This window comes from Bufo gargarizans, chromosome 1 (genome assembly GCF_014858855.1).
Source record: "Bufo gargarizans isolate SCDJY-AF-19 chromosome 1, ASM1485885v1, whole genome shotgun sequence".
Lineage (NCBI taxonomy): Eukaryota > Metazoa > Chordata > Amphibia > Anura > Bufonidae > Bufo > Bufo gargarizans.
The window spans coordinates 250244435-250261810 of record NC_058080.1 but is presented as its reverse complement, the minus strand read 5'-3'; the positions used below and the strand labels follow the sequence as shown (position 1 = coordinate 250261810).

Genomic DNA, 17376 nt, shown 5'->3' with positions numbered 1-17376 from the left:
AAAGTGTGAAACAACTGAAAATATGTCATATTCTAGGTTCTTCAAAGTAGCCACCTTTTGCTTTGATTACTGATTTGCACACTCTTGGCATTCTCTTGATGAGCTTCAAGAGGTAGTCACCTGAAATGGTCTTCCAACAGTCTTGAAGGAGTTCCCAGAGATGCTTAGCACTTGTTGGCCCTTTTGCCTTCACTTTGCGGTCCAGCTTACCCCAAACCATCTCGATTGGGTTCAGGTCTGGTGACTCTGGAGGCCAGGTCATCTGGCGCAGCACCCCATCACTCTCCTTCATGGTCAAATAGCCCTTACACAGCCTGGAGGTGTGTTTGGGGTCATTGTCCTGTTGAAAAATAAATGATGGTCCAACTAAACGCAAACCGGATGGAATAGCATGCAGCTGCAAGATGCTGTGGTAGCCATGCTGGTTCTGTATGCCTTCAATTTTGAATAAATCCCCAACAGTGTCACCAGCAAAGCACCCCCACACCATCACACCTCCTCCTTCATGCTTCACGGTGGGAACCAGGCATGTAGAGTCCATCCATTCACCTTTTCTGTGTCGCACAAAGACACGGTGGTTGGAACCAAAGATCTCAAATTTGGACTCGTCAGACCAAAGCACAGATTTCCACTGGTCTAATGTCCATTCCTTGTGTTCTTTAGCCCAAACAAGTCTCTTCTGCTTGTTGACTGTCCTTAGCAGTGGTTTCCTAGCAGATATTCTACCATGAAGGCCTGATTCACACAGTCTCCTCTTAACAGTTGTTCTAGAGATGTGTCTGCTGCTAGAACTCTGTGCGGCATTGACCTGGTCTCTAATCTGAGCTGCTGTTAACCTGCGATTTCTGAGGCTGGTGACTCGGATGAACTTATCCTCCGCAGCAGAGGCCACTTTTTTTTCTTTACTTAGCTGCTTTTTTCTTGCCATAATACAAATTCTAACAGTCTATTCAGTAGGACTATCAGCTATGTATCCACCTGACTCCACAACGCAACTGATGGTCCCCCAACTCCATTTATAAGGCAAGAAATCCCACTTATAAAACCTGACAGGGCACACCTGTGAAGTGAAAACCATTTCAGGTGACTACCTCTTGAAGCTCATCAAGAGAATGCCAAGAGTGTGCAAAGCAGAAGGTGGCTACTTTGAAGAACCTAGAATATGACATATTTTCAGTTGTTTCACACTTTTTTGTTATGTATTAGGGCTGCACGATATGGGAATTTTGTGCGATTGCGATTAGGGCCCTAAAAATTGCGATAACGGTATGCAATGCAATATTTTAAGGGAATTGTGCTAGAGGTTGCTTGGATTTTTAAGTCAAAAGCACACACAAATTACTGATAATGCTGAAATGTAGTTATGCTTAACTCAAGAACTGAAATGCACAGTGTTTTTCAAAATAAAACATCTTTTACTAAATTAAATAACATATTTGCATTACTGCAAAAGTACAAAATACAAAACTTGCCATTTTCTTAATAGCACTGCACAGAACAGATAAATAAAATAGAATAAATAAAAGAATATATGTTCATTAAAATAACGACTCCAGCCTCCAGCCCCTCCTCCCTCCCCATACTGTAACTGATGTATTGCCGGCCGCGCTGTGCAGCATAGCGGCCGGCGATACATCCGTGTCAACCACGTAAAAAGTCAACCATCGCTTTATAAGGCTCACTGCCATTTCCCCCCCCCCCCCCCCCCCACTTTTGGGGGGGAAAAAGTTTGTCTTATAAAGCGAAAAATATGGTAATATAATTGCAGCATTTTTGGGTCGGTTGGCGATTGCGATTAATTGCGATTGCTTTGGCGATATATTGTGCAGGCCTATTATGTATATAATTCCACATATGTTAATTCATAGTTTTGATGCCTTCAGTGTGAATCTACAATTTTCATAGTCATGAAAATAAAGAAAACTCTTTGAATGAGAAGGTGTCCAAACTTCTGGTCACACTACTGTGTGTGTATGTGTGTGTATATAATATATATAATTTTGATGATAACCCTCATAGATTCCTGTTCTGGCATCTCCAGGTATGTTGTAAAGCGACCAGTGGGGAACCAGTTAACATTGGAGTGGGAGTAGAGGGGATCTGTCAGGGTATTGATTCTTTTTATTTTTTACCAAAAATTTTACCCCTAGACGATCTCGTTAATGTAAAGAACAAGTTTAAAGCGTGGGCGGTGCTTTCATGGCACCCACTACATATTCTGGTACTTTATCATGTTACACCTATTTCTTGTGGGGTTAAAAGCAATCAGTGTGTGGCCGGTGATACTGGAGGTCACATTCTCTCCTCTCTGAATTGTGCAAACATATATATTTTTTTTTTTTTTTTATTTTTTTTTTTTTTCTCCCTATCCATTGGGTCACGCGCGCGATCAAACGGTAACAAACCCCCCCCCCCCCCCCTTTCCTTGTGGAATCTCTTGGGTGTATTTTTTCTATAGTCAGAAGGGATCAACATCTCCTGGCATAGCCTAATTCTGTCTGCCTCTAAGTGTTCATTAGTTCTCTGACGCTTCTCATCCCAATGAGTAGTTCTCTTTTCCGTACCTCTTCTCACCAACTTCACCAAGCAAATAGGAGCCCTTTCTTGGGGAGAAAGAGAATAGAAACTGCTCTGTGGACAGCTGATGACCCAAAAACCGAGCATGATGCTGTTCTAATAGGTGACGCCACACCATCAATAGAGAACAGATGGTGTCAGTGCTTTACACTGCTGTATTGGAAGAAGAAAAACCGGAGTACTTTAACTTCCTCAAATAACAGCAGCATACCATTGAGCCAGCATAATATTGCAGTGTCATCATGACCACAGTATCAGAATGCACTAATGCCATTAACCCCTTGACAAAATGGCATTGTTGTGTTTTTTTTTACATTGTGTCACTCTGTTCCAAGAGCCATAACGTTTTTAATTTTTCCATCCACGTCGCAACATGAGGGCTTGTTTTTTTTGCAAGAGGTGATTTATTTTTCTATGACACAATTTTTAGATTAGATATAATGTACTGAAAAAAAAATCTTTTTTTTTTGTGGGGCATGGGAAAAAACAACAAACTCACCAGTATTTTTTTAGTTCTGTTTTCAGCAGTTTTTTTCTTTTTGCAATAGTTTGTTTCTGTGGGTCAATACAATTACGTATTTGTCTCGCCATATTCTTAAAGCCATAACTTTATTTTGCCATCGACGGAGCTATGTAAGGGGCATTCATTAGCTTTTGAGGAAAGCCCTACCCCAAGAGGTAGAAATGGCAGCATTTGAAATGGGCTAGATGCTTGTCTAATGGCAAATTTACATTGATGGTTATAATTAACCTATCAGTTAATAATTTATAACTGATCTGAGACATTGAATTTGATGGGCCGGTGTCTTCTTTTTTTCAACCTCTGTAACTGTTATTATTGGTACCATGTTGAGCTACATAACATTTTTGGCCACTTTCTGGAGTTTTTGTATGCCGTGTCTAATAAAAAAAAAAAATATATATATATATATATATATATATATATATATATATATATATATATATATATATATATATATATATACCGCGATCACTCAAAAACGCAACCATCGATTTCAACTAAACTTGGCATACACATTCCTTGCTACCTGGAAATAAATATTGTGGGGGTCACAGCTCTCTAGGACGTACCGTTTCTGAGAGGTTCCAAAAAATTATCTGCATTAGCCAATACAACCCTGCAAGTCTTTCTCTTCATATTCCAACTGCCATACACTCGGCCACATGTCCCCTATCAGCCAATAGAATCTTGCAGGCCCTTAGTCTCCACATACACACAGTTTTACTCCAGGTTTCCATAACAGCTCAGCCATTTTTTTTCACTACTGTAGGTCAGCTTTAGGCTAGGGCTACACGACGACAATAAGTCGCATGACACATAGGGCACAACTACACTGCTACATGTTTCGTGCAACATTTTTTTTATAAAGATAGTCTATGGTGTTGCACTGTGACATACTGCAACGCGACAGTCGCAGAAAAATCCATCTTGGATGGATTTTTTGCAACTGTCGTGTCGCAGTCGCAGTGCGACACCATAACCTATCATTATAAAAATTGTTGAGACAAAATGTTGTCGTGTAGCCCTAGCATTAGAGGGGCGGGCACTGTGGAGGTCACTGTTAAGGGGGGCAGGGACCACTATTAAAGGGGCAACTGCTGTGGAGGTCACTGTTAAGGGGGCGGGCCCCTGAGGAGGTCACTGTCAAGGGAGTGGAGTGGTGTGAAACTCGCTGTTAAAGGGTTGGGCTGCTGTGAACCTCAAAGTTAGGGGGATAGGCTGCTGTGGAGGTCCCTTTTTAAAGTGGTGGGGGATCAGTGTTAAGGGGTGCGGGACTGAGGAGTTCACTGTTATAGTGGATAATGTCGATTTATCTTTTAACGATACACACACACACACAAACATTAGATGAAATATACCCGTGCGAAGCCAGCTCCTTCTGCTAGTAGGGATTAAAGAAACATATTTGCTTTGTAACACGGGTGGCAGAGAAGTAATTTTTGTTTTTGTTTTTTTACTAAAAAATGTTTGACATAAATCATTTTATTAGGGTACTTTCACACTAGCGTTATTAAAATCCGGTTAAGGGTCTCAATACCGGAAAAAAAAAAAGTATCAGTTTGGTCCTAATGCATTCTGAATGGAAATCAATCCGTTCAGTATGCATTAGGATGTCTTCCGTTCCATCCCTTGTACGGTATTTGACCTGACAAAATACAGCAGCATGCTGTGCTATTTTTTTCCCGCCAAAATCCTGGAACAGTACCGCACTTGTCAGATCTGGTTTTCTGGTCTGCGCATGCGCCGGGACATAGGAGGAGCTATTTTTGCTTTTGATCTTTAACAAAATTAAAATACCGGATCCGTTATTCCGGATGAGACTGATCCGGAAAAAAAGCTTTTAGTTTGTACACTGCTTGCCAAATCAAAAAACGCTAGTGTGAAAATACACTTGTAAAGGTGTGTTTTTTTTTTTTTTTTTTTTTGTTTTTTTTTTTGTTTGTTTGTTTTTTTTCTCTCCAATATCTGATCATTTTGCTATGACCTCCTGTTTTGATTAAAATGGTTTCCAGGGTTTAAATGATGTTCTTTTTAGGGTAAGCCATCACTAGCTGATCGATGAGGGTCCAGCACCCCTCACTCCCACCGATCAGCTGGTCTGTGTAGCTCTCTGGAATAAAGTTAACATCGGAGCTACGCAGCGCCAGCAGCATTGTAGCAGTGAGTTTCCACTGCTGCTACATTGTCGATGGTGCAGTGTAGTTCCAGCGCTGACTTCCGTCAAAGGAAGTACACAGAGCAGCTGATTGGTGGGCTACAGGATGCTGGACTCCTGCAGATCAGATAGGCCATCGTTTAAAAACCCTAGACAACCCCTTTTAAGGCTTCATGCAAATAGCCTTGTCTTTATTTTGGTCCGCAAACAGATCTGCAAAATACGAATACCTTTCATGTGCATTCCACGATTTCTTACTTGTCAGTAGGAAGGGCCATTCTTGTTCGCCATACAGCTCTGCAAAAAATACGACTGTGTGCATGGCCCCTTAGAAATGAATGGGTGAGTGTGCTATCTGCATAAAAGTATGGATAGCACATGGATGAAAAATATGGTTGTGTAATTCTGAAATACATTTTTATTTTGTGTTTGTCTGAAATTGTACATAATACACTATGTAACCCAGAATTTGTCCCAAAAAAGTGCACGTTTAATACATCTTTGTAGATTATAGAAAAGTTATATTTATTACAATGTCAAAAACAGAACCCACACAGTGTGTTGACATGAAGGGGTTTGACCCAGAATGGACAGATCCTTAGAACCAGGTAGACAATGCACCTGGCACCTGACTGTTTGGGGTAGGACCCTCACCGATGTAATAGTAATCCACTATCCTATGGATAGGAGATAACGTAATATAACCGGAATCAGAGGTAGCAATGACGCCTGTTCAGGCCATTTTGCTCCCTGGAAAAAGTTTAAGGCGTACTAATCCACCTTTAGACTTTTCCCCTACATTCAGCAGCACAGGGAACGGCACAGGCAGCGCAGCGATGCCTGTGCCTGAATTGACCAATAGCAAAGCTCCATAAGGTAAGGAGCTTTACTATTGGATGGTTTGGGTGGGCACCGGAGCAATACAGCGCCCTGCAGCAGGGGAAGCCGGCGGGAGCTCAATGGAGGAGGGTCCGGCTCCCGGGAGTTTCTACAGTGAGGAGACCAGGGTGCGCTGTACAAGGACCTCGGGAAACATGGCGGTGGAGGAGCTGACGAGGACTCCCCAGAGGTGACAAACAGCCTCGGACATCTAGGTGACCTCAGTGTGTAGTGCAGTGTGTGATGATCACTCTCATGTATACATTGCACACTGATGTATGTAGTGCACTGTGTAGTGAATGCAGGAAGGCTATTATGGCCAACTGATAAAGTACAGGGTTAATTCTGCTATATTGGACTGGACTTTATCACTTGGCTATAATTGCCTGATGGTATTTAGTAATGGTCCTCTGCATAAATACTCACCTCTTAGGCCACGTTCACACAAACAGCTATTTTTCTGTTGTTCTGCTCCGTTAAATGAGCAGAGCAACAAAAATAACAGACGTGCTGGATCGGGCACGTAAGGGTGGGTTTTTGTCATACTTTCAACATGCACAAAAACCGTACACGTTAACGGACGCCTCAGACAGATGCCATACTGTGGCATCAGTCACCATGAAGTTCCATTGTACATGAAGGCCAATGTATACATTTATTTTTATTTCTCGCCCATTTTCCTTGGGGGACACAGACCTTGGGTATAGCTCAGCTCCCTAGGAGGCGTGACACTAAGTAAAACTGTTAAGCCCCTCCTCCATCAGCTATACCCTCAGCCTGGAGATAGAGGCTACCAGTTTTAGCTTAGTGTCCAAGGAGGCAAGACACTCCCTGCTACTGCAGGGCTGTTTTCTCCTTGTTATTTTTACTTTTTCTTCTAATTTTGTTATTTTATTTTTTCCTAGGGATACCAGAGACGCATTAGACCTCTCTGCTCTCCCGGGGTTGAGCTGCGCCAGTGCCAACTTATCTGCACTGCTGCCTCCCCCACAGAAGCAATAGGAGGATCTGGGCAGCAATGGCTCCCCTACATCCCGCCAGCTAGGGGGTCGCCCGCACGCCAAGCCCCTCTTCCAGCTTCCTGCCACTGCGGTGCCAGTGGCTGAAGGGGCGACCCTGCTGGAAAGGACTGAGGGTGAAGACGTCGGACGGTGAGATGGCTATTCCAGCCCATACCCCGTCCCTATCTGCAGCATCTACCCCTCTGGGTAAGGGGGGCACCCGTGGTCGCTCATTCTGAGCGCTCATCTGCAGGACAATGCAGCACAGCAGCATCCTCAGCACCCCCACGCCGTTCCCCCCCACGCTGCTATTTTCTCTCTCCCCCCCCCCCCCCCCCCTCCCCCTCATTCGGGGCTGACTCCATTTTTCTCTTCTCTCTCTCCCCCTTCCCGCCGAGAACGGGGGGCGGGGCTTAGCGGTCCCGGCAGGGGGCGGGGCTTACGCGCGCGTCATTTTGGGGGCGGAGCTACGTTCTCCTTCACAGGAGACATTTCAAGCGCTGGAGGGGGCGGAGCTTGTTCCCCGCGCTTTCTGCTGAGGTTTCCCGCGCTTCCTCACTCCTGACAGGAAGCTGGGACACGGTGGGGGACTCTAACCTCCTGTGTACATCGCTCGGCTTCTGTGGGCGCTCTCTGCTGCTCTCTGCTCACTGCTGTTCACTGCTTCTCTGCTGCTGCTGATCTGGGCCATCTCCTGACGTTCTTCTGAGGCACTGGTAGGACAGTTAACCCTCTCCTAACCCTCCTGGTCATAGCTGCTATAACCCTTTGTGGTCTCTATATTAGAGTACAACCACACTTCAGCATGTCAGATCCCACAGGTGCCCCCAAACCCTGGTACCATGCCTGTACCGCCTGTAAGGAACTTTTTCCGCGTGGGCAATCTGAGCCGCATTGCCTTGCATGTCAGGCCCCGGTGCAGGGCCCGCTTCCCGCTGCGCCCCCCGGTGCCTCTGAACCCCCTGACTGGGCTAGGTCTCTGTCTCAGGCGGTGGAAAGCCTTACACACGTAGTGGGCCGTCTCGTGGATAGACCGCCTCTCCCGCAGGCTGCCACAATCCCTGTCGCACCCGCTGGGACTACCGTTTCTGCCGCCCCCACTGGTTCCCTGCCTCCCAGCGAATCTTCCAGGGCCCGGCATACTCAGAAACGTTCAAGGGTTGAGCGCACATCTTCTCCAGATGCTTCGCTCTCTCCGCCATGCGTGCGAGCTCAGTCAAGTCTATCCTCTCAAAGGGATACGCTTTCTGAGGGAGAACTGGCGGATTCGGACGTGGACATGGACTCAGAGCTTCCGTCCAAATTGGCGTCCGCGGTGGGGCATCTTGTCACTAGCATCCGTGATACCTTTCAGCTACACGATGACCCCCCCAGCTCTGAACAGGCCGGCGTGTCCTTTCTCCGCCCCAAACAGGCCTCCAAGGTTTTTCCCATACACGCTGATTTTTCTTCTGTGGTATCCAAGGCTTGGACTCGGCCTAACGTCCGCTTTATTACACCCAAAAAGCTGGACATTTGTTATCCCTTTCCAGCGGATTCTGTGACCACGTGGACATCCCCGCCTAAGGTTGATCCTCCCGTGGCTCGCCTGTCCAAAAGCACTACTATTCCTGTACAGGACGGATCTTCCCTCCAGTCTGTTGAGGACCGTCGTACGGAATCCCTCTCCAAGGCCATATTTACTGCCTCTGGTTCGGCCCTTAGACCGGTCTTTGCCTCCGCCTGGGTTGGCAAAGCGGTCTCTGAATGGGGTTTGCAACTGGAACGGGAGTTAGGGTCGGACGTCCCTGTTCAGGACCTCCGTTCCTTAGCCCAACTAATTGTTCAGGCCGGAAAATTCGTCTGTGAGGCCTCCCTTGATGCGGGTGCCCTCATTGCCCGTTCCTCTGCCCTGGCAGTTTCTGTCAGGAGGGAACTCTGGCTGAAGGTTTGGGCGGCGGACGCCGCTTCCAAACGCTCTTTGGCCGGCCTACCATTCACGGGTTCCCGCCTGTTCGGAACCCGTCTGGACGAACTTATATCAGAGGCCACGGGTGGGAAGAGTACTCACCTCCCCCAGTCCAGGCCAATGGGCGCCCCCCGTGGTCGCGCTGGTTCGTCCCGTTTTCGGTCCTTTCGCAAGCCCACCGGGTCTAGACCCGCGGCCAGTTCTTCTTCCTCTGGCCCAGCCCAGGATAGACGCAAGAAGCCGTTTTTTCGGACGCAACCTACCTGGCGCAAGTCCCAGCCTGCACGGGCTCCCACAGGCCAGCAGCCCTCTGCCTGAAGGTGCGCCCCCACCCACCCGGGTGGGGGGCCGCCTTCTCCTATTCAGGAACGTATGGCGGGCCCACATCTCAGACGCATGGGCGCTCGAGATTGTATCTTGCGGATACAAAATCGAATTTGCGTCCATTCCGCCAGACCGTTTCTTCCGATCCCGTCCTCCGCGAGATCCCGTACGAGTGGCCGCCTTCTTCGCGGCCATTCACTCTCTAATGGACAAGGGTGTCGTCGCCCCCGTGCCTCCGACGGAAAGGTTCAGGGGGTTCTACTCGAACCTCTTTGTGGTTCCCAAGAAGGAAGGCTCAGTGCGTCCGATCTTGGACCTAAAACGCCTGAACCGTTTTCTCCGACTGCAGAGATTCCGGATGGAGTCTCTCAGGTCCGCAGTGGCCTCCCTGGAAAGAGGGGATTTCATGGCCTCAATCGACATTCAGGATGCATACCTCCACGTTCCGGTTGCTCCATGTCATCACCGCTTCCTGCGCTTCGCGGTGGGGGACGATCACTTCCAATTCGTCGCCCTTCCCTTTGGTCTGGCGACGGCTCCTCGAGTGTTCACCAAGGTCCTGGCCCCTGTCTTGGCCCTTCTACGTTCAAGAAGTGTTTTTCTTCTCCCATACTTGGACGACATCCTGGTCAAGGCACCCTCCTTCTCTCAGACATCCCGCAGTGTGGAACTCACTCTGGAGACCCTGACGCGGTTCGGTTGGATTATCAACCACCCCAAATCTTCCCTTACCCCCTCCAGACGGCTGATCTTCCTGGGGATGCTCCTGGATACAGAGTTGGCGGAGGTCCGCCTTCCGTCGGACAAGCGTCTGGCCCTTCGCGGGTCGGTTCGCAGTCTCCTCCGTCATCACCGCCCTTCCCTCAGATCCAGCATGCGGTTGTTGGGAAAGATGGTTGCCTGTTTCGAAGCGGTGCCGTTCGCACAATTCCGATCCCGCACCTTTCAGAGGGCAATTCTGTCGGCCTGGGACAAATCACCGAGGAGTCTGGACAGGACCTTTCTTCTGCCTCCCCTGGCTCGGGCTTCCCTCGGCTGGTGGTTGCATATCCCTCTAAGGGGGAAGTCCTTCCTTCCACTGAACTGGCTGGTGATTACCACAGATGCCAGCTTACGGGGGTGGGGGGGGGGGTTTTCCCTCCCCGGTCCGTCCAGGGCGTTTGGTCTCTATCGGAGTCCAGACTTCCAATCAATATTCTGGAACTGAGGGCGATTCTTCTGTCCCTCAGACACTGGACCCATCTGCTGAGGGGCCACCCTGTTCGGATCCAATCGGACAATGCCACGGCTGTGGCATACATAAACCATCAGGGAGGCACTCGCAGCGATGCAAGAGGTGACCCTCATTCTCCTCTGGGCGGAGACGCACGTGCCGGCCTTATCTGCGATTTACATCCCGGGGGTGGACAACTGGGCGGCGGATTTCCTCAGCCGGTCCACCATCGACCCGGGAGAATGGTCCCTGCACCCAGAGGTGTTCGAAGCCCTTTGTCTTCGCTGGGGTCGCCCCGACGTGGACCTCATGGCCTCCAAATTCAACCACAAGGTCCCCCTATACCTGGCCAGGGCACGGGACCCGAAGGCATACGGCGCCGACGCGCTCGTCCTTCCGTGGCGCGAATTCTCCCTTCTGTACGTCTTTCCTCCTTTTCCCCTCCTGCCACGGGTTCTTCGGAGGATCGCGGCAGAGGGCGTCCCCGCGATTCTAATCGCCCCGGATTGGCCCCGCCGGTCTTGGTACGCCGACCTAATGTTGCTGTTGGCAGACGCACCGTGGCCACTGCCCTCCAGGGAAGACCTTCTCTCTCAGGGACCGATCTTCCACGAGCATTTAGGCTCGCTACGTTTGACGGCGTGGCTATTGAGACCGCCGTCTTAACGCGACGGGGTTTCTCCGCGGACGTAGTCCGCACCATGATCCGGGCTCGTAAGCCCGTATCCTCTAGGATCTACTATCGGGTTTGGAGGTCCTATCTGGGGTTCTGTGAGTCCCGGAGCATCCCACCTCTCCGGTTTTCTCTTCCCACAATCCTGTCCTTCCTCCAGTCGGGTCTGGACCTGGGGCTGTGCCTCAGTTCTCTGAAGGGTCAGATTTCGGCGCTGTCTATTCTTCTCCAGCGTCCCCTGGCCCCTCTAGGGCCAATTAAGACCTTTTTACAAGGGGTGGCTCACTCTGTTCCGCCGTACCGCCCTCCAGTTCCTTCCTGGGACCTGAATGTGGTGCTCTCGGCGCTCCAATCAGCCCCCTTCGAGCCTTTACGGGAGGTCTCCCTTCGCCTTCTGTCCTGCAAGGTCATCTTTCTTGTGGCCGTCACGTCTCTCCGACGGGTGTCGGAGTTAGCGGCTCTTTCTTGCTCCGAACCTTTCCTGATCTTCCACCAGGATAAGGTTGTGCTTCGGCCTGTCCCGACTTTCCTGCCAAAGGTGGTCTCCGCCTTTCACATCAATGAGGACATCGTCCTTCCGTCGCTCTGTCCCTCTCCTTCCCACCCCAGAGAACGGGAACTGCACCGTCTGGATGTGGTCAGGGCGTTGAGGATTTACTTGGAGGTCACCGGGTCCTTTCGGCGCACGGACTCCCTGTTTGTGGTTCCGGAGGGTTCGCGCAAAGGGTTGGCGGTCTCCAAGGTGGCTATTGCCCGTTTCATTAAACTGGCGGTGTCTGAGGCTTATCGAGCCAAGGGCAGACCTCCGCCTTTCGGCGTCACTGCTCATTCCACCAGAGCAGTCGGAGCTTCCTGGGCGCAGAGGCATCGGGCCTCGGCTGAACAGTTGTGCAAAGCAGCCACTTGGTCCTCTCTGCACACTTTCACAAAGTTCTATAGGGTGCATACGCATGCATCAGCGGATGCTGCTTTGGGCCGCCTGGTTTTGCAGGCAGCGGTTTCCTGATGCTCTGGTGGTGTTCCGCCTTGGGTTTGTGGTCCCTCCCTTCTTGGACTGCTCTTGAACGTCCCAAGGTCTGTGTCCCCCAAGGAAAATGGGCGAGAAAAGGAGATTTTTGTATAACTTACCAGTTAAATCTCTTTCTCGCTCTTCCTTGGGGGACACAGCACCCACCCTTCTGTGTTTGGTTACAGGGTTATGGTCTGGCGCCCCGTTGGGTTGCTGGCTGGTTGTTTCCGTTATTGGTTGTTATCCTTTCACTACTTGGACACGCAACTGGTAGCCTCTATCTCCAGGCTGAGGGTATAGCTGATGGAGGAGGGGCTTAACAGTTTTACTTAGTGTCACGCCTCCTAGGAAGCTGAGCTATACCCAAGGTCTGTGTCCCCCAAGGAAGAGCGAGAAAGAGATTTAACTGGTAAGTTATACAAAAATCTCCTTTTTTTTACAATGGAACTTTGTGGTGACGGATGCAACGGTATGGCATCTGTCTGAGGCGTCTGATGATATAGATAGATTTTTTTTTTGTGTATATTAAATGTATGACAAAAATGTGATGTGAGCCCAGCCTGACAGGGCTGAACAGACTGCCGACTATGAAGGAGTCTGTTCAGTTTCCGTTCATGCGCCCGAGTGCAGCATGTGAGGCTTTTTTGTAGGGTCTTTTGACAGAATCTGCAACAGAGGCTCCAAACGCAGCCTCCAATGCAGATGTGAACAAGCGCAGGCCTACGTATTATCTATTCGTATTACTGCACCTTTCGTACAAATGGTCAGAGGAGTATTTTTACTCTTCTGGAAAAAACATAGTGCGACCTCTGACCGGAATACCATGACCACCCCTGTGAACAGCTCTCAGTACAAGGGGGATATGTTATCAGTGACTAACAGCAGTCTGTATACACTCTTACAATAACTCCTTCATGTACTGAGAGCTGTTCACTAGGATAGTCTTCAGAGAGAAAAAGCAGAGATAAATGTCAAGTATTACGGAATCTTTTCTACAGAAATATATGCTCACCTCCTCCTGCTCTATAACATGATGCTTGCAGATTGTACCACAATACATGATGACAGGACCTCTTTAAGGCCTCATACACATGACCGCTATTTAGGTCCGCATCCGTACTGAATTTACTGCGGCTCGGATGCGGACCTATTCACTTCAATGGGGCTGTAGAAGATGCGGACATCACTCCATTGCTCCGTTCTGTGGCCCCGCAAAAAAAGCCTAACTTTTAAGCCTACTCTCAGTGAATAGGTTTTAAAGGGGTTGTTCAGGATTGACATGTTTGAAAACACCCCCTCCCCGCTGATACTGTGAGGGGAAGCATGCTTCCCTGCTTCCTGCCACTCCGTTCCGGCTCTGTTGGTCCCCAGCTTTCTTCACTTTGCTTCAGTCCCTGCATGTAGACCTCCTGTGTTCATGTGAGCGGCTACAGCCAATGTGGCCTGGTTGTACCTCTTTTAAGTAGGCCTCACGCACACGAATAAATGTTTTGGGTGGCACACGGACCCATTAATTTCTGTGGGTCCGCAAAAAAGAGCACACGTGTTTGTTTCACAAACTATAGAACACGTCCAATTGTGGTCTGCATTGCGGACTAGAATAGCCATTTCTATTGATGGGAGAGAGAAAATTGTGGAATGCACACAGAACGCATTAGTGGATTGCGGACCGAAATATGGATACTGTCTTGTGTATGAGGCCTTAGATTGTGATGCCTCCTAGATTGTCTACCACTGCTATTGCGCGTATGTATGTATAATTATATTTACACTGATTGTTTACTTGACTGATGAACAGTTTTTGAATACTTTTTTTTTTCTTCTTCTTCTTCTACAGTTTCCTGTCTGTGATGGCTCCCATAACAAGCACAATGAGTTAACTGGTGACAACGTGGGCCCACTTATTCTCAAAAAGAAAGAAGTATAATAAATGTCAAATTCTGCCACTATTTAGGAATTATAGGAATTACTGACCTTGTCCAGTATATAGAGTCTTAATTTTAAGGCTTTTTGTGAGTTCTGTTAATGTCCTTGACGCCTTATTTGATGGACTGTACATGGAAAAGTGTTTGCCCCACTCAAAACTGACAGTGCTGTGCCTAAATGCCATAAGTGGAAATCTCATAGAAGAATCGGGACTGTCTGTGGTGCAGGCGGTGACCAGATGATTATTATAATATATTTTTTTTTGTAAGTACTTCACAGTAAAATCTTATTCCAACAGAGAACCAAAAATTCAGTCTTTGTTCCCATACAATTGTGTCTAATGTAATGTGAACAGAGGGGGTGCGGATCCCTGGCATAAACCTGATGCCACTGGTGTCCGCCTTCTGACAAGAACAAGGGAACCAGTTCTTTCATGGCTGAACACTGTAAAGGATGTGGCTGTTCTCCGTAGCGTGCAGCACTTTCTGCTTTCAGTTCTGCTTGGGGCTTGTCTTACAGAAACAGAGGCTTTTTATGCGTGTAGTTTTCAGCAGCATTAATAGTGCAGGTATCAAATTTGAGCCTTTCAGCCAGGAAACAAATTGCTATTATAAAGTGGACCATGGTTATAGTGATCGAGCTTCACAAAATGGCAGCCAGTTTTCTGTATCACAATCTGTGCTTCATAGCGTGCACTGTGTTGTCTAGAAACAGTGGGGGAGATTTATCAACTGGTGTAAAGTAGGACTGGCCTAGTTGCCCACAGCAACCAATCAGATTCCACCTTTCATTTTTTCACAGCTCCTTTGGAATATGAAAGGTGAAATCTGGTTGCTATGGGCAACTTAGCCAGTTCTACTTTACACCAGTTTGATAAATCTCCCCACGTGTGTGTAAAATACTTGGTAATTTGCTCACCTGATCAATACTGCTTATTGGAAAATCAGTTGCACCACCACTGCTCTACCCTGCCCGAGTCGTGGGAGTCATGTCCGGATTGCAAAGAAATTAGTAAAATGGGAAATAGTTTACAGCATGGGTGCTTGCAGCCCACATCCAACTAGACAAGAACACGGCTTATAATCTGCTGTGTTTCTGACCTGGATTAATGCTCCTGCAGTCTAGGTCGGGTCCCCAGCTGACAATAACCTAGTGGAGAAACCTAGTGGAGAAGATAGAAATGTATTGCTTCCTCTATTGGACTCGGCGACCACATGGAAAAGCAGAGCCGCTGGGTCTTAGCGGACCCTGATCAGCTTGCTAGTTTACAGTGCTCCCACAGGGGGCTGTTTTCACCTTTTGGATGCCCCAGTTACAGTAAACAAAATTGTGTGTCCCCCATAAGTTCTTGAGGGGAATTTTGTGCGTAAAATAAAATACAACTAAAAGAAAAAAAAAACACACCAATCTCATTACTCCCTATTCATGCAAATTTATACATATTATATATCAAAACGACAACACAAACTAGGGAACCCAGCCAATGGCAAGCGGTGATGTGGACGAGCCTCCCTAGCATCGCGGGTGACAATAGGGAGGCTTGTTACCGACGCGGCCTGCAATGGGCTGCCTCCCAGCGCCGGATGTTTTAATCCTTGCAACAAGGAGATGCTGCGGCGATCGTGCAGGATTTAGAAGCAACGCGGGTGCCGGGGGGCCCAGGCATATTGGGGGGGGTTCAGGTTTTGGATAACCCCTTTAAGGTCTTTTCAGTACTGCTCATTAAAGGGTTAACCAATGAGTGCTTTCCCTGCTAGTAATGAAATTGCTTACTGGTTATTGCTGAGCATCAGTCACACAGATAGAACCTATAACTGAGGGACAGGAGGCAGTTATAACCAGTGAGGGTCTTCCTCTGCGGTGAAGGAAAGCGCTCATTTATGAATACGGTGTAGAATGACAGGGAAGGAAATGTTTCCTCTTAAAGGGGTTGTCTGGGAATACATACCGTAATTTCTAAGCGGTGCTGTCAGCCTGCCCCCCTTAATGAAAGGATCATAGTAGGATAATCCTGCGATGCTCCCTGCAGCCCCAGTCCTTCTCGCTGGCTCCTACATCTCCATCTTCAGGGGAGGAACCTGTTAGAAATGGGGTATTCCCTTATAACCTCATTAAGGCCCCATTACACCTCACCGTATTCGTCCAATTAACAGGAACAAGCGTCCATATAAGATTGCTGCCGATCAGCCAATAAACAAGAAAATGCTCCTTTGTCAGCTGATTGATGAAAGCCGCACAATTGTCTGCAGCACATCTACATCTCCATGTGTAATCAGTCATGTACTACCAATAATCAGTAAAACTTCAGTGACAATCATTCCTCCCCCATTTACCTTTCACCGGCCTGTGTAATTGGCTACATTTTTGTGGCCCCTTAAATTGACCAAAATGACTGCAGCCCCAGACCAAAAAAGTTGGGCACCCCTGGGTTACAGAGACAGAACTGCTGCAGTTAATAGATTTATTGATAATACACCCATACAGCGCCGAACTATCACTCTCATCAGGTATTTCTTTACCTATGTCTACCAGCCCCTGAATTTTCTGCTATTTTACATTTTGCTTTGCAGTTCAGTTTTCTGAATCATCTTTGTGTACGTGTGTAATGAGAAAAATATTTTGTCATTGTGGTATAGAGGGGACATCCATTCACAATGGTCCAGTGGATCCAACTTCTCTATTGTAGAGGTTTTCCCGGACCGGCCTTTGTGACAGTACAGCATCAGTAAATAGGGGTTAAGTTCTTCTGTTATCATACGTTAATATATAGTTTGAGGTTTGGTGTTTGTAATATGTAAATAGAATTGTCATCCTTTTTATATTACAGAATTGGAAGGTAAAATAAAGTTGGCACCAACACTGAAAATCTTCTGGGTTTCCTGTGTTTTCTTTAAAATGGACACTTTGACATAAATACTTATTTGTGTATATTTTATTTGGCAGATTTTTCTTGTGGGTTTAAGGTGGCATTTGTAGTAAACCCACAATATTTATGCTATTTTCTTTTTATATTTATGCGATATCATTTGGTGCGGACTTTGCTGCTGTGAAATTCTGCCAGTTACCCTGCCGATTTCTCCTGAAGCGCTCAACATCCCGTCTGGATTTTGAGCGCTTTTATAATGCATTGCAATACTACTCTATTGCA

General features: G+C 47.7%; 1 protein-coding gene across 2 annotated transcripts in view; it reads left to right on the top strand.

Annotated features, from left to right (window-relative positions):
• Positions 1 to 17097, top strand: part of LOC122944250 (CDGSH iron-sulfur domain-containing protein 2A) — a 35017-nt gene extending 17920 nt beyond the window's left edge. For both annotated transcript variants that reach the window (XM_044302488.1, XM_044302492.1), the window contains exon 3: positions 14140 to 17097. In XM_044302488.1, the coding sequence (XP_044158423.1) occupies positions 14140 to 14229 (90 nt within the window). In that variant the 3' untranslated portion in view covers positions 14230 to 17097. The remainder of the gene's footprint in view (positions 1 to 14139) is intronic.
• The last annotated feature ends 279 nt before the right edge of the window (positions 17098 to 17376 follow it).